The sequence below is a fragment of the Bubalus bubalis genome, chromosome 23, assembly GCF_019923935.1.
Source record: "Bubalus bubalis isolate 160015118507 breed Murrah chromosome 23, NDDB_SH_1, whole genome shotgun sequence".
Classification (NCBI taxonomy): domain Eukaryota; kingdom Metazoa; phylum Chordata; class Mammalia; order Artiodactyla; family Bovidae; genus Bubalus; species Bubalus bubalis.
In genome coordinates this window covers 16,670,739-16,698,343 of record NC_059179.1, presented here as the reverse complement: position 1 = coordinate 16,698,343, position 27,605 = coordinate 16,670,739, and the positions used below count along the sequence as shown (strand labels likewise).

The 27,605-nt window shown below is 38.6% G+C and overlaps 1 protein-coding gene across 1 annotated transcript in view; it reads left to right on the top strand.

Moving 5' to 3' along the window:
* Positions 1 to 24,211, top strand: part of LOC102392701 (cytochrome P450 2C31) — a 43,592-nt gene extending 19,381 nt beyond the window's left edge. Inside the window, exons 5-9 of the mRNA XM_006050707.3 lie at positions 745 to 921; positions 1,898 to 2,039; positions 2,624 to 2,811; positions 21,115 to 21,256; positions 23,572 to 24,211. Coding sequence (XP_006050769.1) covers positions 745 to 921; positions 1,898 to 2,039; positions 2,624 to 2,811; positions 21,115 to 21,256; positions 23,572 to 23,753 — 831 coding nt within the window. The 3' untranslated portion in view covers positions 23,754 to 24,211. The remainder of the gene's footprint in view (positions 1 to 744; positions 922 to 1,897; positions 2,040 to 2,623; positions 2,812 to 21,114; positions 21,257 to 23,571) is intronic.
* Positions 24,212 to 27,605: the final 3,394 nt, after the last annotated feature.

Genomic DNA, 27,605 nt, shown 5'->3' with positions numbered 1-27,605 from the left:
TATACAGCACAAGGAATAGTCAATATGGAATGGGGAGGGAAGGAGGGAGGAGGGTTCAGGATGGGGAACACATGTATACCTGTGGTGGATTCATTTTGATATTTGGCAAAACTAATACAATTATGTAAAGTTTAAAAATAAAATTAAATTAAATTAAAAAAAAAAAGAAAGACAAAAAAAAAAAAAAATTCAATAGCTGTATGGTGACAGAGGGTTCCTAAACTAACCATGGTGAAAAATTTGTAATGCATATAAATGTCACAACACAATTTTGTACACCTGAAACTAATAATATTGCACGTCAGCTATACTTTCATAAAAACTATAACCCAAAGGGTGTGATCCCTGCACATTTTTTAGGTGACTCTCTGTAGACATGCATGTAGGGTAAACTGGAGTGATCACTGGGTTCTACCTCTATCACTAGTTTTGTGTCTTAAACGGGTTGACGAACCTTTCTGAATCTCAGTACCCTCATTTTGAAAGAGGGTAGTATGACCCTGAATTTCTTTAGAGAGTTATGGTTAGAAATGAATTTGAATGGTTTTGAAATTAGTTGGTAACCTGTGCATGCTGTTACTCCAGCCAATTTATCAGTTCCCTCTCAATCTAAAATGTATTCTAGTGCAAGATGCATGTGTTATTCATCTTAATCTACTCATTTTATAGCAATGTGTTTGATCTATAATATGGGCCCGTAAACGTGTGCTGAATAAATTAATGAATTATTATTTCATCTTTCAGCTCTTCAATGCTTTCCCCTCTTTACTACGTTATTTCCCAGGAAGTCATAATACAATATTTAAAAACATGACTGAACAAAGAAAGTTTATTTTGGAGGAAGTAAAGAAACACCAAGAATCCCTGGACCTCAATAACCCTCAAGATTTTATTGATTACTTTCTGATTAAAATGGAAAAGGTAAAATGGAACCCAGATTTGCTACTTTATCTTTGTGGGTGGAGTGATGTGACACATGGAATAGCTTTGTTCTTCTCAGTGAAATTGGTTTATTAGAACAAATACTCCTTCTTAAATATGTGTTCACTGCTTGCACATACAAGAGTGAATATTGCTTGTGCAAACCATACTGGATGTCTTGAGATATTTATAAATTGTCACTGAAAATTATTTGGAAGTGTTTATATTTACCATGTTAAAGCTGGTTCTTTATTTGGGGACAGGTTGAAGCACTCACACACAGACAAATAGGCACATTCAAGATTATTGACAGACAGCATATTCTTTTTTCATCATATAAATTCCATGAATGAATGATGTAACAAATGAGAGAAAGTAGGAATTGGTGGGAATCAAGAAAGGCTTACTGTTGGAAAGATAGTAGGAAACAGCTTAGGTAAGTTTTGAGAAAACTTTGGCTTAGATTAACAGAGATGACAAAATTGGTTCAGGGAATGATAAGTACAGAGATGAAATGTGTGGAATTTTTAGAGATTATCTTGATTATAACTGAGAAACTGTCATGGGTGTAATGAGTGATGATTTTGCGAATAGTGTTGCAGTTTGAGGGTAGGTGATTCTGAATACTTGAGTGAGAACTTCAGATATGATGAAATAAACAATAGATGCTTGAATTGACAGTAAGTAGCAGTGATGACTTGATAAGAGATAAGTTAGAAATTACTGAAGAACTGATTTGCTCTAGTGAGTATCAAAAGTGAAGAATCAGAAAGGACTTGGAAGTTTAACTCTATGTTTTAACGGAAGTAATTCTAACAACTCATCTAACTTTACCTTCATCTATAACACTCTCTAATGTTTGGCTTAATTTGTCAGATAATTAAATTTTTAAAAAATTATGAAGTTATATGAAATTATTTTATGTTATTTATTAGGTTCTTTTATTTATCAAGTAATCCTAATACATCATTGCTAGGAAAAACACAATAAACATTCCGAATTTACCATGGACAACTTGATCACCACTGTATGGGACATATTTAGTGCTGGAACAGAGACAACAAGCCTCACTCTGAGATATGGGGTCCTGCTCCTGCTGAAGCACCCAGAGGTCACAGGTAGGATCACAGATGATGAACAGGATGAAATTCTGGGTAGAAATTGGCAGGCAACATTGATGACTATTCCATTCTTCATCTGCCTAGATATTGTACAAGAAGAAAAATTCATTATTAGTAGATCTTCCTATAATTGGATGAATTAAATTCAAATTAAAACTCATAATAAAATGTTTAATCAGCAGCAGAGGTTTCAAGGGTTGAGGTCACTGTTGTTTTCTGTGGCGGAGTATCATTGATCTGCATCATGTCAAATGTAGTAAAGAGAGTTATCCTAGGATCTGGAAAGCATTAGCCTTCCTCTCTCTCTAAAAGGGCATTGCTTGATAAAGCCTTCTAAGTCCAGATAGATATATTTTTGTCAAAAGATAATTCTACTCAAACGCATTTGTAGTGTAGGATTGATTCAGCAAAATCACAATCTTTTGTCAAAAAGATTCACTCTACAAAAGTTATATACAAATTAAAAATTCTTTTCAATTATATCCTTTTTGGCAAACAAATTTTCCAATGGAACAATGATTAAGAAGATAAGAAAATGTCTTTTTATCTTATGACCTAAATTCTGATTCCTATCTTGCCAGCTAAAGTTCAGGAAGAAATTGATCATGTGGTTGGCAGAAACCGAAGCCCCTGCATGCAGGACAAGAGCCGCATGCCCTACACAGATGCTGTGCTGCATGAGATCCAGAGATACATCGACCTTGTCCCCAGCAATCTGCCCCATGCAGCAACTCAGGATGTTAAGTTCAGAGAATACCTCATTCCCAAGGTAAGAGGTATTTCATCTATACTCAAGACTCTTGAAAGTGAAAGTCGCTCAGTCATGTCCGACTCTTTGTGATCCCATGGACTACACAGTCCATGGAATTCTCCAGGCCATTATACTGAAGTGGGTAGACTTTTCCTTCTCCAGGGGATCTTCCCAACCCAAGGATTGAACCCAGGTCTCCCGCATTGTAGACAGATTCTTTACCGTCTGAACCACGGGGAAGCCAGTAGACAGGCACTGTATAATTCTACTGCTGTGATAGTTGATAACCTGAATCTTAAAGTGGCTCAGCTAGTAAAGAATCTTCCTGCAACGCAGAAGACCTGGATTCTATCCCTGGGTTGGGAAGATCTCCTGGAGAAGGCATGGCAACCCACTCCAGTATTCTAGCCTGGAAAATCCCTATGGACAGAGGAGCCGGGTGGGCTACAGTCCATGGGATCACAAAGAGTTGGACACGGCTGGGTGACTAAGCATGCACACAGCTGTTTACAGGTACTACATAGTCATGTCATACATATTTTACCCTCTGATCACATGCTCCTTTACTGTTTTGTTTATTAATACAATTTAATAAATATAATAGTACTTAGGCTTCCACAGGGTTCTCAGTACACTGATAAATCCACACTCTGCCTGTTCATTAGCCTACTCTTCTGTCTACTTTCTTATTTTCCAGTGTATATTTTACTATTATGAGCACTTAACCAGTATCCTCTATTCTCATATGTCTCACACCATGCTGCCCCCACCTGAATATCTATTAGATAGTCACCTCCCTAACTATCTGTTTCATGTACTTATCCAAAATCCAATGCACCAATCTTCTGCCTTTCTGCTTGTGCTTGAGCTAATGACTCCTTCCAAAAAAGACCATGCAGCCCAGCAGGTTTTATTATTATCACCAACCTTAAATGAATTGAATCCTCAATCTTATCCAACATTCTTGCTTGGTAACCCAACTCAATTTTCTCCAACAAGCACGACATGGGCTTTCAGCCCTGAATTCTTCCCTTCCAGTTCTCTGCTGAGGCCTTCTCCCCAAGTGAGTTAGTCTTCCACAAAGAAACTAAGAGCCATTGTAGGAAACTCCCTCAACACCCATCCTCAAGGTTTTACAAATGTAGCTACATCCACACCCTTTGTTTTCTCTTTCGTTTTGTTGTAGAAGAAGGGCTCTCTTTTTATCTAAAGTAAATCTTTCTGCCTTTCTCATGGATCCCTTTCCTGTCACTTTTTCAGGAACCATTTCTTTTTTTTTCTTTATCTGTATTCTCTCTCTCCTTGCTGGCTCCTTTCCATTAGCATTTAAACATACTTAATCCTTTTGCATTTTAAGAAAAATTTTCCCAAATCCTGATCCCTTCTGTTCAATAAAAGTGGTGAGAGTGGTTATCCTTGCCTTATTCCTGATATTAGAGGAAAAGCTTTCCCCTTTTCACTGTTGAATATGATATTGGCTGTGAGGTTGTTATATATAGCCGGTGTTAGGTTGAGGTATGTTCCCTCCATACCTACTTTGTTCAGAGTTTTCTTTTTTTTAATCATGAATTAATGTTGACATTCATAGATGCTTTTTCTGACTCTCTTGAGATGGTCCTATGATTTTTATCCCTCATTTTCTTACTGAGTTGTATCACATTGATTGATTTACACATATTGAACCATCCTTGAATCATTGAAATGAATCCAGCTTGTTCCTAATCTATGGCCCTTTTACTGTATTCTTCAATTTTGTTCACTAATATTTTGTTGAGGATTTTTGCATCTATGTTTATCAAGCGTATTGGCCTTTAATTTTCTTTTTTTTTTTGTAATGTTCTTCTCTGGTTGTGATAGCAGAGTAATGTTGACCTTGCAAAATAAATTTGGAAGTGTTCCTTCCTCTTGTATTTTTTGGAAGAGTTTGTATTCATGTATCTTTAAATGTTGTATTTGGTAGAATTCATTATCAAAACTATCTGTGTGCTGTGCTTTGTTGCTCAGTCATGTCTGACTCTTTGTGACCCCATGGACTGTATCCAACTGGGCTTCTCTGTCCATGGGGATTCTCCAGGCATGAATACTGGAGTGTGTTGCCATGCCCTCCTCCAGGGGATCTCCCCAACCCAGAGATAGAACCCAGGTCTCCTCCACTGCAGGTCAATTCTTTACTGTCTGAGCCACCAGAAAAACCCAAAACTATCTTTGTTTTTTTTTTGATTGTTTATTGGGATATTATGACTACCAATTCAATCTCCTTACTAGTTATTGCTGTGTTTAAATTTTCTGTTTGTTCATGATTTTGTCTTTATAGGTTGCATGTTTTTTAAGAATTTATCAATTTTTTCCAGGTTGTCCAATTTGTTCATGTATTGTTGTTCATTATCATCTGTCATCATCCTCTGTATTTCTGTGGTATCAATTTTAATGTTTCCTCTTTTATTTCTGATTTGTTTATTTGAGTTGTACCTCTTTTCTTCTTGGTGAATCTAAAGGTTTGCCACTTTGTTTATCATTAAAAAAAATACAGGTCTTATTCATATTGTCTTATTTGTCTCTGTCTATTTTTTCCACTCTTTGTTATTTCCTTTCTGCCATATTTTAACTTTGCTTTTTATTCTTTTTCTAGTTCTTTGAGGTATCAAGTTAGGTTTTTTGTTTGAGATCTTTCTTATTTCTTGATGTAGGCATTTATCACTATGAACTTTAAAAAAGATTTATTTATTTTAATTGGAAGCTAATTACTGTACAATATTGTAGTGTTTTTGCCATACATTGACATGAATCAGCCATGGGTGTACATGTGTTCCCCATCCTGAACCCCCCTCCCACCTCACTCCCCATCCCATCTCTCAGGGTTGTTCCAGTGCACCAGCCCTGAGCACCCTGCCTCAGGCATCCAGCCTGGACTGGCGATCTGTTTCACATATGATAATATACATGTTTCAATGCTATTCTTTCAAATCACCTCACCCTTGACTTCTCCCACAGAGTCCAACAGTCTATTCTTTACATCTGTGTCTTTTTGCTGTCTTGCATTTAGGGTCATCGTAGCCACCTTTCTAAATTGCATATATATGGATTAATATACTGTATTGGTGTTTTTCTTTTTGACTTACTTCACTCTGTATAATAGGCTCTAATTTCATCCACCTCATTAGAACTGATTCAAATGTATTCTTTTTAATGGCTGAGTAATATTCCATTGTGGATATGTACTACAGCTTTCTTATCCATTCATCTGCTGAGGGACATCTAGGTTGCTTCCATGCCCTGGCTATTATAAACAGTGCTGCGATGAACATTAGGGTACACGTGTCTCTTTCAATTCTGGTTTCCTCAGTGTGTATGCCCAGCAGTGGGATTGCTGGGTCATATGACAGTTCTATTTCCAGTTTTTAAAGAAATCTCCACACTGTTCTCCATAGAGGCTGTACTAGTTTGCATTCCCACCAACAGTGTAAGAGGGTTCCCTTTTCTCCACACCCTCTCCAGCATTTATTTTGGATATCATCTATCCTGATAGGCATGAGATGGTACCTCATTGTGGTTTTGATTTGCATTTCTCTGATAATGAGTGATGTTGAGCACCTGTTCATGTGTTTGTTAGCCATCTGTATGTGTTCTTTGGAGAAATGTCTGTTTAGTCCTTTGGCCCATTTTTTGATTGGGTCACTGATTTTTCTGTAATTGAGCTGCATGAGCTGCTTGTATATTTTTGAGATTAATTCTTTGTCAGTTGCTTCATTTGCTATTATTTTCTCCCATTCTGAAGGCTGTATTTTCACCTTGCTTATTGTTTCCTTTGTTGTGCAAAAGCATTTAAGTTTAATTAGGTCCCATTTGTTTATTTTTGCTTTTATTTCCATTACTCTGGGAGCTGGGTCATAGAGGATCCTGCTGTGATTTATGTTGGAGAGTGTTTTGCCTATGTTTTCCTCTAGGAGTTTTACAGTTTCTGGTCTTATGTTTAGATCTTCAATACATTTTGAGTTTATTTTTGTGTATGGTGTTAGAAAGTGTTCTAGTTTCATTCTTTTACAAGTGGTTGACCAGTTTTCCCAGCACCACTTGTTAAAGAGACAATGTTTTTCCATTGTATATTCTTGCCTCCTTTGTCAAAGATAAGGTGTCCATAGGTGCATGGATTTATCTCTGGGCTTTCTATTTTGTTCCATTGATCTATATTTCTGTCTTTGTGCCAGTACCATACTGTCTTGATGACTGTAGCTTTGTAGGATAGCCTGAAGTCAGGCAGGTTGATTCCTCCAGTTCCATTCTTCTTTTTCAAGATTGCTTTGGCTATATGAGTTTTTTTGTAGTTCCATACAAATTGTGAAATTAATTGTTCTAGCTCTGTAAAAAATACCGTTGGTTGCTTGATAGGGATTGCATTGAATCTATAGATTGCTTTGGGTAGTATACTCATTTTCACTATATTGATTCTTCTGATCCATGAACATGGTATATTTCTCCATCTATTTGTGTCCTGTTTGATTTCCTTCACCAGTATTTTATAGTTTTCTCTATATAGGTCTTTTGTTTCTTTAGGTAGATTTATTCCTAAGTCTTTTCGTTGCAATGGTGAATGGAATTGTTTCTTAATTTCTCTTTGAGTTTTCTCATTGTCAGTGTGTAGGAATGCAAGAGATTTCTGTGTGTTAATTTTATATCCTGCCAGTTTACTATATTCATTGATTAGCTCTAGTAATTTTCTGGTAGAGTCTTTGGGGTTTTCTATGTAAAGGATCATGTCATCTGCAAACAGTGAGAGTTTTACTTCTTCTTTTTAAATCTGGATTCTTTTTATTTCTTTTTCTGCTCTGATTGCTGTGGCCAAAACTTCCAAAACTATGTTGAATAGTTAGTGGTGGTAATAGTGGTAAGTACTGAATAAGTGGTAAGTGGTGAATAGCAGCAGTAAGATTGGGCACCCTTGTCTTGTTCCTGAGTTTAGGGCAAGTGGTTTAAATTTTTAACCATCGTGGATAATGTTTTCTGTGGGTTTGTCATATATAGCTTTTATTATGTTGAGGTATGTTCCTTTTATTCCTGCTTTCTGGAGGGCTTTTTTTTTTTTATCATAAATGGATGTTGCGTTTTGTCAAAGGCTTTCTCTGCATCTATTGAGATAATCATATGGTTTTTATCCTTCAGTTTGTTAATGTGGTGTATTACACTGATTGATTGCGGATATTAAAGAATCCTTGCATCCCTGGGATAAAGCCCACTTGGTCATGATGTATGATCTTTTTAATATGTTGTTGGATTCTGTTTGCTAGAATTTTGTTAAGGATTTTTGCATCTCTTTTGATCAGTGATATTGGCCTGTAGTTTACTTTTTTTGTGGGATCTTTGTCAGGTTTTGGTATTAGGGTGGTGGTGGCCTCATAGAATGAGTTTCGAAGTTTACCTTCTTCTGCAATTTTCTGGAAGAGTTTGAGTAGAATAAGTGTTAGTCCTCTCTTAATTTTTGGTAGAATTCAGCTGTGAAGCCGTCTGGACCTGGGCTTTTGTTTGCTGGAAGATTTTGATTACAGTTTCAATTTCTGTGCTTGTGATGGGTCTGTTAAGATTTTCCATTTTTTCCTGGTTCAGTTTTGAAAAGTTATACTTTCCTAATAATTTGTCCATTTCTTCCAAGTTGTCCATTTTATTGGCATATAGTTGCTGATAGTAGTCTCTTATGATCCTTTGTATTTCTGTGTTGTCTGTTGTGATCTCTCCATTTTAATTTCTAATTTTGTTGATTTGAATTTTCTCCCTTTGTTTCCTCATGAGTCTGGCTAATGGTTTGTCAATTTTATTTATCCTCTCAAAGAACCAGCTTTTAGCTTTGTTGATTTTTGCTATGGTCTCTATTGTTTCTTTTGCATTTATTTCTGCTTTAATATTTATGATTTCTTTCCTTCAAGTAACCCTGGATTTCTTCATTTCTTCCTTTTCTAGTTGGTTTAGGTGTAGAATTAGGTTATTTATTTGACTTTTTTCTTATTTCTTGAGGTAAGCCTGTATTCCTATGAACCTTCCCCTTAGCACTGCTTTTACAGTGTCCCATAGGTTTTGGGTTGTTGTGTTTTCATTTTCGTTCATTTCTATGCATATTTTGATTTCTTTTTTTATTTATTCTGTGATTTGTTGGTTATTCCAAAGCGTGTTATCCAGCCTCCATATGTTGGAATTTTTAATAGTTTTTTCTCTGTTCAGTTCAGTTCAGTTGCTCAGTCGTGTCTGACTCTTTGTGACCCCATGAATCGCAGCATGCCAGGCCTCCCTGTCCATCACCAACTCCCGGAGTTCACTCAAACTCATCTCCATCAAGTCGGTGATGCCATCCAGCCATCTAATCCTGTGTCGTCCCCTTCTCCTCCTGCCCCCAATCCCTCCCAGCATCAGAGTCTTTTCCAATGAGTCAACTCTTTTCATGACTTGGCCAAAGTATCGGAGTTTCAGCTTCAGCATCAGTCCTTCCAATGAACACCCAGGACTGATTTCCTTTAGAATGAACTGGTTGGATCTCCATGACATCCAAGGGACTCTCAAGAGTCTTCTCCAACACCACAGTTCAAAAGCATCAATTCTTTGGCACTCACCTTTCTTCACAGTCTAACTCTCACATCCATACATGACCACTGGAAAAACCATAGCCTTGACTAGATGGAACTTTCTTGGCAAAGTAATGTCTATGCTTTTTAATATACTGTTTAGGTTGGTAATAACTTTCCCACCAAGAAGTAAGCGTCTTTTAATTTCATGGCTGCATTCACCATCTCCAGTGAATTTGGAGCCCCCCAGAATAAAGTCTGACACTGTTTCCACTGTTTCCCCATCTATTTCCCATGAAGTGATGGGGCCAGATGCCTTGATGTTAGTTTTCTGAATGTAGTTGACATCTAATCTTAATGCATTGTGATCAAAAAAGATGCTTGGAATGATTTCAAGTTTTTTGAATTTACCAAAGCTAGATTTATGGCCTAGGATGTGATCTATCCTGGAGAAGGCTCCATGTGCACTTGAGAAAAAGGTGGAATTCATTGTTTTGGGGTGAAATATCCTATAGATATCAAATAGCTCTTACTGGTCCATTGTATCATTAAAAGTTTCTGTTTCCTTGCTAATTTTCTGTTTAGTTGATCTATGCATAGGTGTGAGTGGGATATTAAAGTCTCCTGCTACTATTTTGTTATTGTTAATTTCCCCTCTACTTGTTAGCATTTGCCTTACATATTGTGGTGCTCCTATGTTGGGTGCATATATATTTATAATTGTTATATCTTCTTCTTGGATTGATCACTTGATCATTATGTAGTGTCCTTCTTTGTCTCTTTTCACAGCCTTTATTTCAAAGTCTATTTTATCTGATGTGAGTATTGCTACTCCTGCTTTCTTTGGGTCTCCAATTGCATGAAGTATCTTTTTCAAGCCCTTCACTTTTAGTCTGTAGGTGTCCCTTGTTTTGAGGTGGGTCTCTTGTAGACAGCATATATAGGGATCTTGTTTTTGTATGCATTCAGCCAGTCTTTGTCTTTTGGTTGGTGCATTCAATTCATTTACATTTAAGGTAATTATTGATAAGTATGATCCCATTGCCATTTACATTGTTGTTTGGGGTTTGAGTTTGTACACCTTTTCTCTGTTTCCTGTCTAGAGAAGATCCTTTAGCATTTGTTGAAGAGCTGGTTTGGTGATGCTAAATTCTCTCAGCTTTTGCTTGTCTGTAAAGCTTTTGATTTCTCCTTCATATTTGAAGGAGATCCATGCTGGGTATGGTAATCTGGGTTGTAGGTTTTTCTCTTTCATCAGTTTAAATATGTTCTGCCATTCCCTTCTGGCCTGAAGACTTTCTATTGAAAGATCAGCTGTTATCCTTATGGGAGCCCCCTTGTGTGTTGTTTGTGTTTTTTTCCCTTGCTGCTTTTAATATTTGCTCTTTGTTTGATTTTTTAAAATTTGATTAATATGTGTCTTGGGGTGTTTTGCCTTGGGTTATCCTGTTGAGACTCTCTGGGTTTCTTGGACTTGGGTGTCTATTTCCTTCCCTATTTTAGGGAAGTTTTCAATTATCATGTCCTCAAGTATTTTCTCATGGCCTTTCTTTTTGTCTTGTTCTTCTGGGACTCATGATTTGAATGTTGGGGCATTTGACATTGTCCCAGAGGCCTCTGAGGTTGCCTTCTTTTCTTTTAATTTTTTTTCTTTTTTCCTCTCAGCTTCATTTATTTCCATCATTCCATCTTCCATGTCACTTATCCTATTTTCTGCCTCCCTTATTCTACTGTTGGTTCCCTCCAGGGTGTTTTGATCTCAGTTATTCCATTATTCATTATCGATTGACTCTTTTTTATTTCTTCAAGGTGCTTGTTGAACATTTCTTGCATCTTCTCAATCATTGTCTCCAGGCTATTTATCTGTAACTCCATTTTGTTTTCAAGATTTTGGATCACTATTACTATCATTCTTCTGAAGTCTCCTAGATAGGTAGAATCCCTATCGCCTCCTCTTTTGTTTGGTTTGGCGGGCATTTATCATGTTCTTTTCATTCAGTTCAGTCACTCAGTCGTGTCTGACTCTTTGATACCCCATGGATTGCAGCACTCCTGGCCTCCCTGTACATCATCACCTCCCAGAGTCCACCCAAACCCATGTCCATTGTGTTGGTAATGCCATCCAACCATCTCATCCTCTGTCGTCCCCTTATCCTCCTGCCCACAATCTTTTCCAGTATCAGAGTCTTTTCCAATGAGTCAGGTCTCCGCATCAAGTGGCCAAAGTATTGGAGTTTCAGCTTCAACATCAGTCCCTCCAATGAACACCCAGGACTAATGTCCTTTAGGATGGACTTTTTGGATCTCTTTGCAGTCCAAGGGACTCTTAAGAGTCTTCTCCAACACCACAGGTCAAAATCATCAATTTGTTAGCTCTCAGCTTTCTTTATATTCCAATTCTCACATCCATACATGACTACTGGAAAAACCATAGCCTTTACTAGATGGACCTTTGTTGACAAAGTAATGTCTCTGCTTTTTAATATGCTGTCTAGGTTGGTCATAACTTTCCTTCCAAGCAGCAAGCGTCTTTTAATTTCATGGCTGCAATCACCATCTTCAGTGATTTTGGAGCCCAGAAAAATAAAGTCTGACACTGTTTCCACTGTTTCCCCATCTATTTCCCATGAAGTGATGGGACCGGATGCCATGATCTTCGTTTTCTGAATGTTGAGCTTTTAGCCAACTTTTTCACTCTCCACTTTCACTTTCATCAAGAGGCTCTTTAGTTCTTCTTCACTTTCTGCCATAAGGGTGGTGTCCTCTGCATATATGAGGTTATTGATATTTCTCCTGGCAATCTTGATTCCAGCTTGTGATTCCTTCAGCCCAGCATTTCTTATGATTACTCTGCATATAAGTTAAATAAGCAGGGTGACAATATACAGCCTTGACGTACTCCTTTTCCTATTTGGAACCAGATGTTGTTCCATGTCCAGTTTTAACTGTTGCTTCCTGACCTGTACACAGGTTTCTCAAGAGGCAATTCAGGTGGTCTGGTATTCCCATCTCTTTCAGAATTTTCCACAGTTTCTTGTGATCCACACAGTCAAAGGCTTTGGCATAGTCAATAAAGCACAAATAGATGTTTTTCTGGAACTCTCTTGGTTTTTCAAAGATCCAGCGGATGTTGGCTATTTGGTCTCTGGTTCCTCTGCCTTTTCTAAAACTGCTTGAACATCTGGAAGTTCATGGTTCACATATTGCTGAAGATTGGCTTGCAGAATTTTGAGCATTACTTTACTAGTGTGTGCTGCTGCTGCTGCTAAGTCACTTTAGTCGTGTCTGACTCTGTGTGACCCCAGAGACGGCAGCCCTCCAGGCTCCCCTGTCCCTGGGATTCTCCAGGCAAGAACACTGGAGTGGGTTGCCATTTCCTTCTCCAATGCATGAAAGTGAAAGGGGAAAGTGAAGTCACTCAGTCGTGTCCGACTCTTAGCGACCCTATGGATTGCAGCCTACCAGGCTCCTCCGTCCATGGGATTTTCTAGGCAAGAGTACTGGAGTAGGGTGCCATTGCCTTCTCCGACTAGTGTGTGAGATGAATGCAGTTGTGCGTTAGTTTGAGCATTCTTTGGAATTACCTTTCTTTGGGGTTGGAATGAAAACCGACTTTTTCCAGTCCTCTGGCCACTGCTGATTTTTCCAAGTTTGCTGACATGAAAAGTGCAACACTTTCACAGCATCATCTTTTAAAATTTGAAAGAGCTGAACCCAAATTCCATAGCCTCCATTAGCTTTGTTCTTAGTGATGCTTCCTACGGCCCACCTGAGTTCACATTCGAGGATGTCTGGCCCTAGGTGAGTGTGAGTGATCACACCATGGTGATTATCTTGGTCGTGAAGATCTTTTTTATACAGTTCTTCTGTGTATTCTTGCCACCTTTTCTTAATATCTTCTGCTTCTGTTAGGTCCATACCATTTCTGTCCTTTATTGAGCTCATCTTTGCATGAAATATTCCCTTGGTATCTCTAATTTTCTTGAAGAGATCTCTAGTCTTTCCCATTCTATTGCCTTCCTCTATATTTTTGCATTGATCACTGAGGAAGGCTTTCTTATCTCTCCTTGCTATTCTTTGGAACTCTGCATTCAAATGGGTATATCTTTCCTTTTCTCCTTTGCTTTTTGCTCCTCTTCTTTTCACAGCTATTTGTAAGGCCTCTTCAGATGCCATTTTGCTGTTTTGTATTTCTTTCTCTTGGGAATGGTCTTGATCTCCATCTCCTGTACAATGTCACAAATCTTTGTCTATAGTTCATCAGGCACTCTGTCTATCACATATAGTCCCTTAAATCTATTTCTCACTTCCACTGTATAGTCATAAGGGATTTGATATAGGTCATACCTGAATGGTCTAGTGGTTTTCCCCACTTTCTTCAATTTAAGTCTGAATTTGCCAGTAAGGAGTTCATGATCTGAGCCACAGTCAGCCCCTGGTCTTGTTTTTGCTGACTGTATAGAGATTCTCTGTCTTTGGCTGCAAAGGAGATAATCAATCTGATTTCAGTGTTTACCATCTGGTGATGTCTATGTATAGAGTCTTCTCCTGTGTTTTTGGAAGAGGGTGTTTGCTATGACCACTGCTTTCTCTTGGCAGAGCTCTGTTAGCCTTTGCCCTGCTTCATTCTGTACTCCAAGGCCAAATTTGCCTGTTACTCCAGGAGTTTCTTGACTTCCTACTTTTGCATTACAGTCCCCTATAATGAAAAGGACATCTTTTTTGGGTGTTAGTTCTAGCAGATCTTGTAGGTCTTCATAGAACCATTCAACTTCAGCTTCTTCAGCATTACTTGTTGGGGCATAGACTTGGATTACTGTAATATTGAATGGTTTGCCTTGAAAATGAACAGAGATCATTCTGTCATTTTTGAGATTCCATCCAAGTACTGCATCTTGGACTCTTTTGTTGACCATGATGGCTACTCCATTTCTTCTAAGGGATTCCTGCCCACAGTAGTAGATATAATGGTCATCTGAGTTAAATTCACCCATTCCAGTCCATCTTAGTTTGCTGATTCCTAGAATTTTGATGTTCACTCTTGCCATCTCCTGTTTGACCACTTCCAATTTGCCTTGATTCATGGACCTGACATTCCAGGCTCCTATGCAATATTGCTCTTTAGAGCATTGAATCTTGCTTCTATTACCAGTCCCATCCACAACTGGGTATTGTTTTTCCTTTGGCTCCACCCCTCCATTCTTTCTGGAGTTATTTCTCCACTGATCTCCAGTAGCTTTCTCATGTTCCTTTTCCTGCTAAATAGTTCTCTGCCTTTTCATTTTGTTTAGATTGCTGTGTTTGGGGTGGCCTTTCTGTATTCTTGCCATTTGTGGTTCCTCTTTATTGTGGAGGTTCCTCCCTGAGGATGGGGTTGGACGAGTGGCTTGTCAAGGTTTCCTGTTTAGGGAAGCTTGCGTCTGGTGTTCTGGTGGGTGGAGCTGAATTTCTTCTCTCTGGAGTGCAGTGATGTGTTCTGTAGTGAGTTTTGAGATGTGTGTGGGTTTGGTGTGGCTTTGGACAGCCTGTATATTACAGCTCAGGTCTATGTTCCTGCTTTGTTGAAGAATTAGCTTGGTGTGTCTTGCTCTGAAAATTGTTGGCTCTTGGGCAGAGCTTGGTTTCAGTGTAGGTATGGACGCTTTTGGCTGAGCTCTTATCAATTAATGTTCCCTGGAGTCAGGAGTTCTCTGGTGTTCTCAGGTTTTGGATTTAAGCCTCCTGCCTCTGGTTTTCAGTCTTATCTTGAAGTAGTCTCAAGACTTCTCCATCCATACAGCACCAATGATGAAATATCTAGTTAATGGTGAAAAGGTGAGGGACACCCAGAAAGGTTCGCTGAGTTACATGGAGCAGAGAAGAGGGAGGAGGGAGATAAAGGTGACCAGGAGGAGAAGAGGGGGAATCAAAAGGGGAGAGAGCAATCTAGCCAGTAATCAAATCCCTATGTGCTCTCCACAGCCTGGAACACCCAGAGAGGTTCACGGAGTTACATGGAGAAGAGAAGAGAAGAGGGAAGAAGGAGATAGAAGTTGCTAGAAGGAGAAGGGTGGGAGGGTCAAAAGGAGAGAGGCAAATTTAGCCAGTTATCAGTTTCCTAAGTGTTCACCACAGCCTGGAATACCCAAAGAGATTAACAGAGTTGGGTAGAGAAGAGATGGGGGAGGGAGGAGATAGAGGTGACCTAGGGGAGAAAAAGGAGAGTCAAAAGGGGGAGAGGGCAATCAAGCCAGTAATCATACTCCTAGGTAAAAATGGGTACTGAAGATTGGATTCTTAAAGGTACAAAATTAATAACAAATACCAAAAAGCAAAGATTAAAAATCTAGAGTAGAGGTTAGACTCTCAAAAATACAATATTAAAAAAACAAAACGCAACCACAAAAATTATAAAAATATATATGAAATTTGCTTTAAAAATAGGGTCTTTCTTTTGCAAGGCAGGTTATAAAAATGAAAATTAAAGCAGTAATAAAGGACTTAAAAATTAAAAAATTTAAAAATATTAATAGTAAAAATATATCTAGGAATTTCTCTGGAGCTGTTGTGGGTAGTGTGAGGTCAGTTCAGTTTCAGATAGTTCCTTGTTACAGCTTATACTTCTCAAGGTCTGTAGGCCCCTTCCAAAGTAGTTGGTGCCAACTACAGGATTTTAAAAGAGTGTTGCACCTATCACTTCCAAAGACGTTCCCTCTGTTTATTTTGGCTTCTTCTGTTTGCAGGTCTCTTCAGTGTCTAATTTCTGCCCTGACACAAGGGAGCGAAGGTGGTCACTTATTTAGGCTCACTTGTTCAGTCGTGCTGTGGGGAGGGAGGAAAACTGCAAACAAATATCCCTGGCGTGTGTGGAGAGTGCTCACAGTGTCCATGACACACTGGGTTTGCCCTGCTCAGGTTGTGTGTGCTTTCCCAGTCTACACTGCTCAGGCTCCAGGTTGCTCTGCCGGGGAATTATCTAAAGCAGGCCCTGGGTTGCGTGCACCTCCCAGGTCTAAGCCACTCAGATTCAGCTTCTTGGGTATTCCATAAAGATGCAGACTCGGTTGGGCCTGTGTTTTGTGTCCTTCCCAGGTCCAAGCAGTTCAGGTGACCAGGTGCTTGGCAAGCGCACTCTCCCCAGGTGGGGTGGTGCATCTTATCACCTCCCTGGTCCCAGCTGCTCGGTTTCCTGGGTGTGCAGTGGGAGTGCCATCTCAGGCGTGCCTAGTGTCTCCTCTGGGGAGCTGATCTCTGGTTGCAACCCTCCTGGTGGATGTCAACTGTCCAGGATCCCAGGTAGACTTGGTTAGCAACTGGGAGCCTGCTCGCAGTTTTGTCGCAGATGCCATCTCTGGAGCCAAGATTGCCCCTTTCCAGCTCTGGCTGTCGTCCACCTGCCTCTCTGTCTCCGGCAGGGGATGGGCCAGCCTACAGCTGGCTAGCTCTCCTCTGGTATTCGCTCAGTCCTTTGTTCTGTGAGCCGGCTGGCAGTGCCTTAGCTTAGAGCTTTTTTCAGGAAAGTTCTCTCTCTCTCTCTTTTTTCTCTCTCTGGCTATCCCACTGTTTGGATTGCTATCTCATTTAGCTCCCTCAGATTGTCCTCAGGGCATTCAGACCTGGTCCCTACCCTAAGCAATGCCGCCTGCACCTCCCTGTTCATCCCCTGCTTGCTGCTGGTGGACGCTAGCATCTGGGCTACTTCTCCACTGTGAGTTGTTGTCAGGCGTGTAATCTGTGGGTTTTATTTATTTATTTGTCCTCCCGGTTATGTTGCCCTCTGAGATTCCAAAACTCCCCACAGACCCGCCGGTGAGAGGGTTTCCTAGTGTTTGGAAACTTCTCCTCTTTTATGACTCCCTCTCCGGGATGGGTCTCCATCCCTAACTCTTTTGTCTCTCTTTTAATCTTTTATATTTTGTCCTACCTCCTTTAAAAGATAATGGGCTGCCTTTCTGGGTGCCTGGTGTCCTCTGCCAGTGTTCAGAAGTTGTTTTGTGGAACTTGCTCAGCATTCAAATGATCTTTTGATGAATTTGTGGGGGAGAAAGTGGTCTCCTGGTCCTATTCCTCTGCCATCTTAAGACTGCCCCTCACTATGAACTTTTATCTTAAAACTGTTTTTCCTGAATCTCATGAGTTTTAATATGCTGTGCTTGCATTTTTGTTTGTCTCAATGTATTTTTTGATTCTCTTCTTTGAATCATCAATTGTTCAATAGCACATTGTTTATTTTTTATTTTTTTTTTTTAATTTTAATTTTTTTTTATTGAAGGATTTTGCTTGACAGAATTTTGTTGTTTTCTTTTTTTTTTTTTTTCCATTTTTTTTTTAATTTTATTTTATTTTTAAACTTTACATAACTGTATTAGATTTGCCAAATATCAAAATGAATCCGCCACAGGTATACATGTGTTCCCCATCCTGAACCCTCCTCCCTCCTCCCTCCCCCTTCCATCCCTCTGGGTCGTCCCAGTGCACCAGCCCCAAGCATCCAGTATCGTGCATCGAACCTGGACTGGCAACTCATTTCATACATGATATTTACATGTTTCAATGCCATTCTCCCAAATCTTCCCACCCTCTCCCTCTCCCACAGAGTCCATAAGACTGTTCTATACATCAGTGTCTCTTTTGCTGTCTCGTACACAGGGTTATTGTTACCATCTTTCTAAATTCCATATATATGCGTTAGTATACTGTATTGGTGTTTTTCTTTCTGGCTTACTTCACTCTGTATAATAGGCTCCAGTTTCATCCACCTCATTAGAACTGATTCAAATGTATTCTTTTTAATGGCTGAATAATATTCCATTGTGTATATGTACCACAGCTTTCTTATCCATTCATCTGCTGATGGACATCTAGGTTGCTTCCATGTCCTGGCTATTATAAACAGTGCTGCGATGAACATTGGGGTACTCGTGTCTCTTTCCCTTCTGGTTTTCTCAGTGTGTATGCCCAGCAGTGGGATTGCTGGATCATAAGGCATGTCTATTTCCAGTTTTTTAAGGAATCTCCACACTGTTCTCCATAGTGGCTGCACTAGTTTGCATTCCCACCAACAGTGGAAGAGGGTTCCCTTTTCTCCACACCCTCTCCAGCATTTATTACTTGTAGACTTTTGGATTGCAGCCATTCTGACTGGTGTGAAATGGTACCTCATAGTGGTTTTGATTTGCATTTCTCTGATAATGAGTGATGTTGAGCATCTTTTCATGTGTTTGTTAGCCATCTTTATGTCTTCTTTGGAGAAATGTCTATTTAGTTCTTTGGCCCATTTTTTGATTGGGTCATTTATTTTTCTGGAGTTGAGCTGTAGGAGTTGCTTGTATATTCTCGAGATTAGTTGTTTGTCAGTTGCTTCATTTGCTATTATCTTCTCCCATTCTGAGGGCTGTCTTTTCACCTTGCTAATAGTTTCCTTTGATGTGCAGAAGCTTTTAAGGTTAATTAGGTCCCATTTGTTTATTTTTGCTTTTATTTCCAATATTCTGGGAGGTGGGTCATAGAGGATCCTGCTGTGATGTATGTCAGAGAGTGTTTTGCCTATGTTCTCCTCTAGGAGTTTTATAGTTTCTGGTCTTACGTTTAGATCTTTAATCCATTTTGAGTTTATTTTTGTGTATGGTGTTAGAAAGTGTTCTAGTTTCATTCTTTTACAAGTGGTTGACCAGAGTTCCCAGCACCACTTGTTAAAGAGATTGTCTTTAATCCATTGTATATTCTTGCCTCCTTTGTCGAAGATAAGGTGTCCATATGTGCGTGGATTTATCTCTGGGCTTTCTATTTTGTTCCATTGATCTATATTTCTGTCTTTGAATAGCACATTGTTTAATCTCCATATCTTTGTGAATTTTCCAGTTTTCTTCTTGTAATTGATTTCTTGATTTGTACCATTTTGGTTGGAAAAGGTAGTTGATATGATTTTAATCTTCTTAATTTATTAATACCTTTTTTGTACTCTATCATATGATCTATTCTGGAGAATCTTTCATCTGTGCTTAGAAGAACATGTTCTGTTGCTTTTGGATGGAGTCTTCCTTATATGTCTGTTAAGTGCATTCTGACTTTTAAGTGGGAATGCCTAGCTCATTAAAAAATATTTTTTAATTTATTTTTTAATGTAAATTTATTTATTTTAATTGGAGGCTAATTACTTTACAATATTGTATTGGTTTTGCCATACATCAACATGAATCTGCCACGGGTGTACACAAATTTAATATAATTATCAATAGGTGTTTTATTTCTATAAATCTATCATTTTTGTTCCACTTGTTCACTCAATTTATATTCCACTTTTCCTCCTTCATTATTTTATTATTCTTGGAATAATTATATATTAAAATAATTGTTTTTGTTTGTCCTTCTCCTTTCAGTTCAGTTCAGTCGCTCAGTCGTGTCCGACTCTTTGTGACTCCAGGAATTGCAGCACGCCAGGCCTCCCTGTCCATCACCAACTCCCGGAGTTCACCCAAACTCATGTCCATTGAGTCGGTGATGCCATCCAGCCATCTCATCCTCTGTTGTCCTCTTCTTTATATTCCTTTATTTCTCCTTTTCTTCCTTCTTCTGGAATAGTTTAAGTTTTTGTGCTACTGTAAATTTCTATTGGCATCAAACTATTTTTTTTTAGTGTTTTTTCTTGAGATTACAGTGCATTTGCATGTGTGAAGTCGCTTCTGTAACCCTATGGACTGTAGCCTGCCAGCCTTCTCTGTCCATGGAATTCTCCAGGCAAGAATACCAGAGTGGATTGCCCTCCTCCATTGCAATCCATGCCCTCCTCCAGGAGATCTTCCTGACCCAGTGATTGAACCCACGTCTTCTGTGTCTTTTGCATTGGCAGGCAGGTTCTTTACCACTAGCACCACCTGAGAAGCCCCTGAGGTTACAATTTGCATCCTTATATATTTACAGTCTTAAAATTAATATTATTAAATTTTGTTTAAAATACAAGGACACTGCAGTTGTATATGGCTATTTAATTTGTTCCACTTCCTTTATGTTAAAGTTATCACATGTATATTTTGTATATTATGAACATACCATTAATGTTATAAATTTTGCTTTAAAGCAAGGTTGGCAAAATTTTTGTAAAGGGCATGGAAAAGCTAAACAAATTACCTATGGTCATAAACCTTAATTTAAGAGAGAAATACTTGATTGATGATAAAAACTAAACTTCAAATCATTATGTACTATATCTCTGAGTTTATGAAAACCTTACTAGAGCCCAGAAATTCCTTCTTGTTTCCACAAGTGCATGCAACAATTACATTGAAAAAACATAGCAGCAAGAGGGATACTTATCAGTTTCTCATCTTAGAGGGAAACCGAATAGTTTTCAAGAATATGGCCAATCAGGTCATGTTTGGAGAGGACCCTATATTAAGTTCCAAAGAGAATGAGCTGAATTTTTAGTGACATCAGCACTTTTAATCAACACTCCAATTTATTTGTCAAGAACAAAGCACCTGCCTTAATTTTCTGAAGAGCAAGTGCTGTTGGTAGGCTACAAGCTGAAGATGATTAGCCTTGGATCACTTAACAGTGCCCTGGACTGGCACTGTTGATTTATATGATTGAATCATACATCATTTATATGATTTATATGGCATCATATGACTTAAGACCTGTTAGGCCTGGTCATTAATTTGTTCTTTGACATGGAGAGAATAAAATATGTTTGTGCCTCAGCCACCTCATTTATAAAATAAAAGGATTAGATAAGGCATTTTTTTCAAACTCCATGACTTTCTTTATAATCTAGTTATTGTGTTTCTCTTTATCTCAGGGCACAGTCATATTAACATCTCTGACTTCTGTTCTGCATGATGATAAGGAGTTTCCCAACTCAGGGCAGTTTGATCCTGGTCACTTCCTGGATGAAAGTGGCAACTTTAAGAAGACTGACCACTTCATGGCTTTTTCAGCAGGCAAGCATGCTTCATTTTTGTCTGTACATTAGAGGTCAAATGAGAGGAGGAAGAGCTTTGTATGGAGGCAACTCTGAGCTGGACAAATTGTCATTTTCATGAGGCCAGAGGCACCACTCCCAAGCTGCAGATAATTTCTGATTGGATTAGAGGCTGCACTCACTGAGTTCTGCCCTCTCACCCATCTCTGACAATCTTAAGGGCTCCTCGCAGAAGTCTAGTTCCACTGAGACTTTTCTCCCCCGTCCAGAGATGCCATTCACTCAATAAATGTCTCTGAGGACCTTATATGTAGTAGACCCATGCTCACTCAGATCCAGGGATAGAAATGTGAATAAGGGACAGCTCTCCTTTAAGAAAGGAATGTGAGTTAATAGGTGATGATACTCCAGAGAGACAAGTGCTACTCAAAAGGCTTCTGTGGAAACCCAGAGAGAGGAGCTCCTGAATCTTACATTTTGGGACAGGGCAGAGGACAGAGTAGTTGGAACAAAAGAGAAATTTTCTTGCAGGAAGAAATATTTTAGTATCTTCTTTTAATTTGGGGAGGTCCTTGAAAGAAAGAGGCAGGGTACTCAAAAAGTTTCATTAAAGGCAGTTTAATGAAGAGACTCTTTTCAGAGGTGTGGACATGATTAACTGAAGTATCAAGGAATGGTCAAGTATTCAGGGATGAGCATCAACAGAACAATGTCATCATCCTATGTCAGAAGGACTGGGAGAAGGAGGGTGTTGCTGGAACCCAAGCAGATCTTTAGCAAAGAGAGAATGGATGCCTCAGCAGGAGATGGGTCTATAGGTTGGAGAATACAGCCACCGCTGAAATTGTGGCCTGACAGGCTGGGACTGAGGGAGGGCATACTCTAACCTTCTCAATGTCTAATCCTCTGAGTTTCTTCACGGTGAAGAAGGGAACTAACTAGTGGGGTTATGCAGTCCATAGAAATCAACTTCCTAAATATACAGTAGGTGTAAAAGAAAAACAAACACAGTATGGATCTGGAAAGATGGAGAAATGGAGAGTGTTCAGCACAGTCCAAAGGATAAGGGTAGAAAGTAGAGGGTGAAGGGCCTTTCCTACAGAAGGAACTGAAATAGGGATAGAAATAGGAGGTTTACTCCTCATTAAACATCCAGGAAAATAGGTTTGAAGGAATGCTTGATGCTTGGTCCCAAGATTATAAACAATGCCCAGAATTTGATCTCAAAATGAGATCCTGCTAATCTTTTCCTTATCTACTTCCTGAATTTTGGGTCCATTGTTTCATAACAAACTGGCTTAAGATTTCTGCCCAGTTTGTGGGGTTTGCAGGATTGCTTTGTCTTGGCACTGTAGTATCATTATAAGACCTAAGGCTTTACTTTGTTGTTGCTGTTCAGTTGCTAAGTCATGTTTGACTCTTTGCAACCCCATGGATGGCAGCACACCAGGCCCTCTGTCCTCCACTGTCTCCCGGAGTTTGCTCAAATTCATGTCCATTGAGTTGGTGAAACTATCTACCCATCTCATCCTCTGTCACATCCCTTCTCCTTTTGCCTTTACTTTATGAGCTTATATTCCAGGGTGTGGGACACAGGATAATTATAATTTCATGTGAAACATTTTGTATTAGAAGTATTTATGAGTCTTGTGGAAAACCAGCAAGAGAGTGAATTATATCCCCCTGGATAGATCAAAGAACTGTGTATAGAGCAGGTGACACCTGTGGTGGATCTAGAAGGATGTAGATAATCTCAGCAGGAAGAGCTGAGGGAAACAATATTTCAGTTGGAGGAATGACTGGATACTCATAACACTTGAAATAGCTGGTGTGTCTGGGGATTAGAGAATGGTTAATAATATTTGTGTCAAGTTTGTGACATTTCTTTTTATACTTGGCAATGGTAAACTCTTGAAATATTGTTAGAAACAGAGACATGACAAGGTAAGATTAGTTTTAGGAATCCAGATGAGGAGAAATAAATCTGTTGTTGAGTCTTGAATTGGAAGTAGATGGAAAAATATAGTGTGGAGCTCATGTTATTTGGGATGGGTGAGTGTGTATGTAGAAAGATATTACTGGCAAGCCTCAGGAAAGCAATATTGACATGGGTGTACATAACAGACTCCGTTTAATAGAGAATGTACACTGAAATCTGTTCTGAGGAAATGAAGCAAGCCGGATTTTGGTGTAAATAGAAGAAGCCATAGGTTAATTTGTCTTTTATTAATTTGTTTGTTTATGTATTTACTCATTCCATATTTATTTATGCTCCGCTTTGTGATATGTTAGAAATAGAATTGAACAACTATTTAATTTATGTGTCATTTTTAGGAAAAAGAGTTTGTGCTGGAGAAGGCCTGGCCCGCATGGAGCTGTTTTTACTCCTGGTCAGCATTTTACAGCATTTTACCTTGAAATCTGTGGTTGATCCAAAGTACATTGATACTGCACCAAGTTTCAAAGGGTTAGTCTCTATTCCACCCTTCTGTGAGATGTGTTTCATTCCAGTCTGAAGAAAGGGCTGACTGCCAGGTTGCAGAGTGAACCTCTCCAGCTCCATCTACACAAGCTGATGCTCTCTGTCCTGGCTGTTACCCATTGTCCAACTCTCCCTTACCTTTAGGAGTGACATTCTTGAGCCCTGCCTGTTCTAATTTTCTTTAAGATTCAGTTCAAGTTTTTTTTTTTGCATGAAATAAAACAGTTTTGTCCCCAATAATTTTTTTTTTTAATTACAGCCCTGAGATCTTAAGCTACATCCCATTTATTGTGTATACCAAATGGAGGGCACCTTATAAATGTCATATTTTATTAAAAATTAAAATTGGCAATTATCCCATGTGATAAAATTTTTAAAAATACATTCATCTCTTACTCCTATTTATCTCTCTGGGGGAATGATCTCTTGATAGTTTGGATGTATAATTTTGCTTTTTCCCAATGTTTATTAAAAATATAATTATGTGTTTGATGGGTATGTTTGTGTATATATGTATATACATGCAAAAGAAATCAGGTGAAGATGACTCCAGCTAGAGGGAATAGTATGAGATAAAACTTGAATTTATTAGTCTTTCCAGAGATGTTCTTCCTCTTTCCCCTAGTGATTAGACACACACACACACACACACAGACACACAGACACACAGACACACAGACATATAAAGGCAAAGAAGAGGGGAAGGTAATTAATATACATGTGGGTTATATTTGAACATACACAGAGAAATCTATGTGTGTGTTTAGTGTTTGTGTGTGTATGTATTACTTATAGCTATGGTTTTTTGGTGACATTATATAATAGCATAAAGTTGATATTTTCACAAGCAGTGTAAGTTAATGTATCTCATAATACTCTGCTAATAGATATGATAATTTTTAAAAATTATCTTCCTATTCAAGGATATTTATATTATTTTTGAAACCTTGTTAATATAAAAATGCTACTATTAATACATGCACACATCTTCTATTATTCCTTTACTGTCTATTCAGGATAGTTTCTTAGAAGTGGTGTGGCTGCACATATATATGCACTTTAATTTTTCATAGATACAGAAGCATAATGCCCTAAAAATTACACATCTGCTTCAGTTCAGTTCAGTTCAGTTGCTCAGTCGTGTCTGACTCTTTGCAACTCCATGAATCGCAGCAGGCCAGGCCTCCCTGTCCATTACCAACTCCTGGAGTTCACTCAAAATCATGTCCATCGAGTCATTGATGCCATCCAGCCATCTCATCCTCTGTTGTCCCCTTCTCCTCCTGCCCCCAACCCACCCCCCCCCCCCCAGCATCAGAGTCTTTTCCAATGAGTTAAGGAACTCATTGGAAGTTAAGGAACATGATAAAAAGCTGACCAAACCAAACAAGAGAAGAAGAGATAGAGAGTCTAACTGAAGAGAATTCAGAATAATGATAGTAAAAATAATCCAAAATCCTGAAAACAAATGGAGTTACAGATAAATAGTCCTGAGGCAAGAATTGAGAAGAGGGAAGAAAAGTTTAACAAGGACCTAGAAGAAATAAAAAAGTCAATCAATAATGAATAATGCAATAAGCTGAGATCAAAAGCACTCTGGAGGGAACCAACAGTAGAATAACTGAGGCAGAAGATAGGATAAGTGAGGTGGAAGATAGAATGGTGGAAATAAATGAATCAGAGAGGAAAAAAGAAAACAGAATTTTAAAAAATGAGGACAACCTCAGAGACCTCTGGGACAATGTTAAACACCACAACATTCGAATCATAGAAGTCCCCAAAGAAGAAGACAAAAAGAAAGGCTATGAGAAAGTACTTGAGGAGATAACAGTTGAAAACTTCCCTAAAATGGGGAAGTAAATAGCCACCCAAGTCCAAGAAACCCAGAGAATCCCAAACAGGATGAACCAAGGTGAAACAACCCAAGACACATATTAATCAAATTAACAAAGATCAAAGACAAGGAACAAATATTAAACACAGTAAGGGAAAAACAACAAATAACACACAAGGGGATTCCCATAAGGATAATAGTAGATCTTTCAATAGAAACTCTTCAGGCCAGAAGGGAATGGCAGGACATACTGAAAGTGACATACTGAAAGAGAAAAACCTACAATTCAGATTATTGTACCGAGCTAGGATCTCATTCAAATATGAAGGACAAATCAAAAGCTTTATAGACAAGCAAAAGCTGAGAGAATTCAGCACCACCAAACGAGCTCTTCAACAAATACTAAAGGATCTTCTCTAGACAGGAAACACAGAAAAGGTTTATAAACTCGAACCCAAAACAACAAAGCAAATGGCAACGGGATCACACTTATCAATAATTACTTTAAATGTAAATGGGTTGAATGCTCCAACCAAAAGACAAAGACTGGCTGAAGGGATACAAGACCCCTATATATGCTGTCTACAAAAGGACCCACCTCAAACCTAGGGGCACATACAGATCGAAAGTGAAGGGCTGGAAAAAGATATTTCACACAAAAGGAGACTCAAAGAAAGCAGGAGTAGCATTACTCATATCAGATGAAATAGACTTTGAAATAAAGGCCATGAAAAGAGACAAAGAAGGACCTACATAATGATCAAAAGATCAATCCAAGAGGAAGATATAATAATTATAAATATATATGCACCCAACATAGGAGCACTGCAATATGTGAGACAAATGCTAACAAGTATGAAAGGGGAAATTAACAGTAACACAATAATAGTGGGAGACTTTAATACCCCACTCACTCCTATGGATATATCAACTAAACAGAAAATTAGCAAGGAAACACAAACTTTAAATGATACAATGGACCAGTTAGACCTAATTGATATCTGTAGGACATTTCACCCTAAAACAATGAATTTCACCTTTTTCTCAAGGGCACACAGAACCTTCTCCAGGACAGATCACATCCTGGGCTATAAATCTAGCCTTGGTAATTTCCAAAAAATTTGAAATCATCTCAAGCACCTTTTCTGATCACAATGTGGTGAAATTAGATGTCAACTACAGGAAAAAAATATTAAAAATACAAACATATAAAGGCTAAATAACACACTTCTGAATAACCAACAAATAAGAGAAAACACAAAACCCCAAAGCCTATGGGATTCAGTAAAAGCAGTGCTAAGGGGAAGGTTCATAGCAATACAAGCCTACATCAAGAAGCAGGAGAGAAATCAAATAAATAACCTAACACTACACCTAAAGCAACTAGAAAAAGAAGAAATGAAGCACCCCAGGGTTAGTAGAAGGAAAGAAATAATAAAATTTACAGCAGAACTAAATGCAATATAAACAAGAGACCATAGCCAAAATCAACAAAGCTAAAAGCTGGTTCTTTGAGAAGATAAATAAAATTGACAGACCATTAGCCAGACTCATCAAGAAACAAAGGGAGAAGAATCAAATCAACAAAATTACAAATGAAAATGGAGAAATCACAACAGATAACATAGAAATACAAAGGATCATAAGAGACCACTATCAGCAACTATATGCCAATAAAATGGACAACGTGGAAGAAATGGACAAATTCTTAGAAATGTACAACTTTGCAAAACTGAACCAGGAAGAAATGGAAAATCTTAACAGACCCATCACAAGCATGGAAATCGAAACTGTAATCAGAAATCTTCCAGCAAACAAAAGCCCAGGACCAGATGGCTTCACAGCAGAATTCTATCAAAAATTTACAGAAAAGCTAACACCTATCCTACCCAAACTCTTCCAGAAAATTGCAGAGGAAGGTAAACTTCCAAACTCATTCTATGAGGCCACCATCACCCTAAAACAAAAACCAGACAAAGATGCCACAAAAAAAGAAAACCACAGGCCAATATCACTGATGAATATAGATGCAAAAATCCTTAACAAAATCCT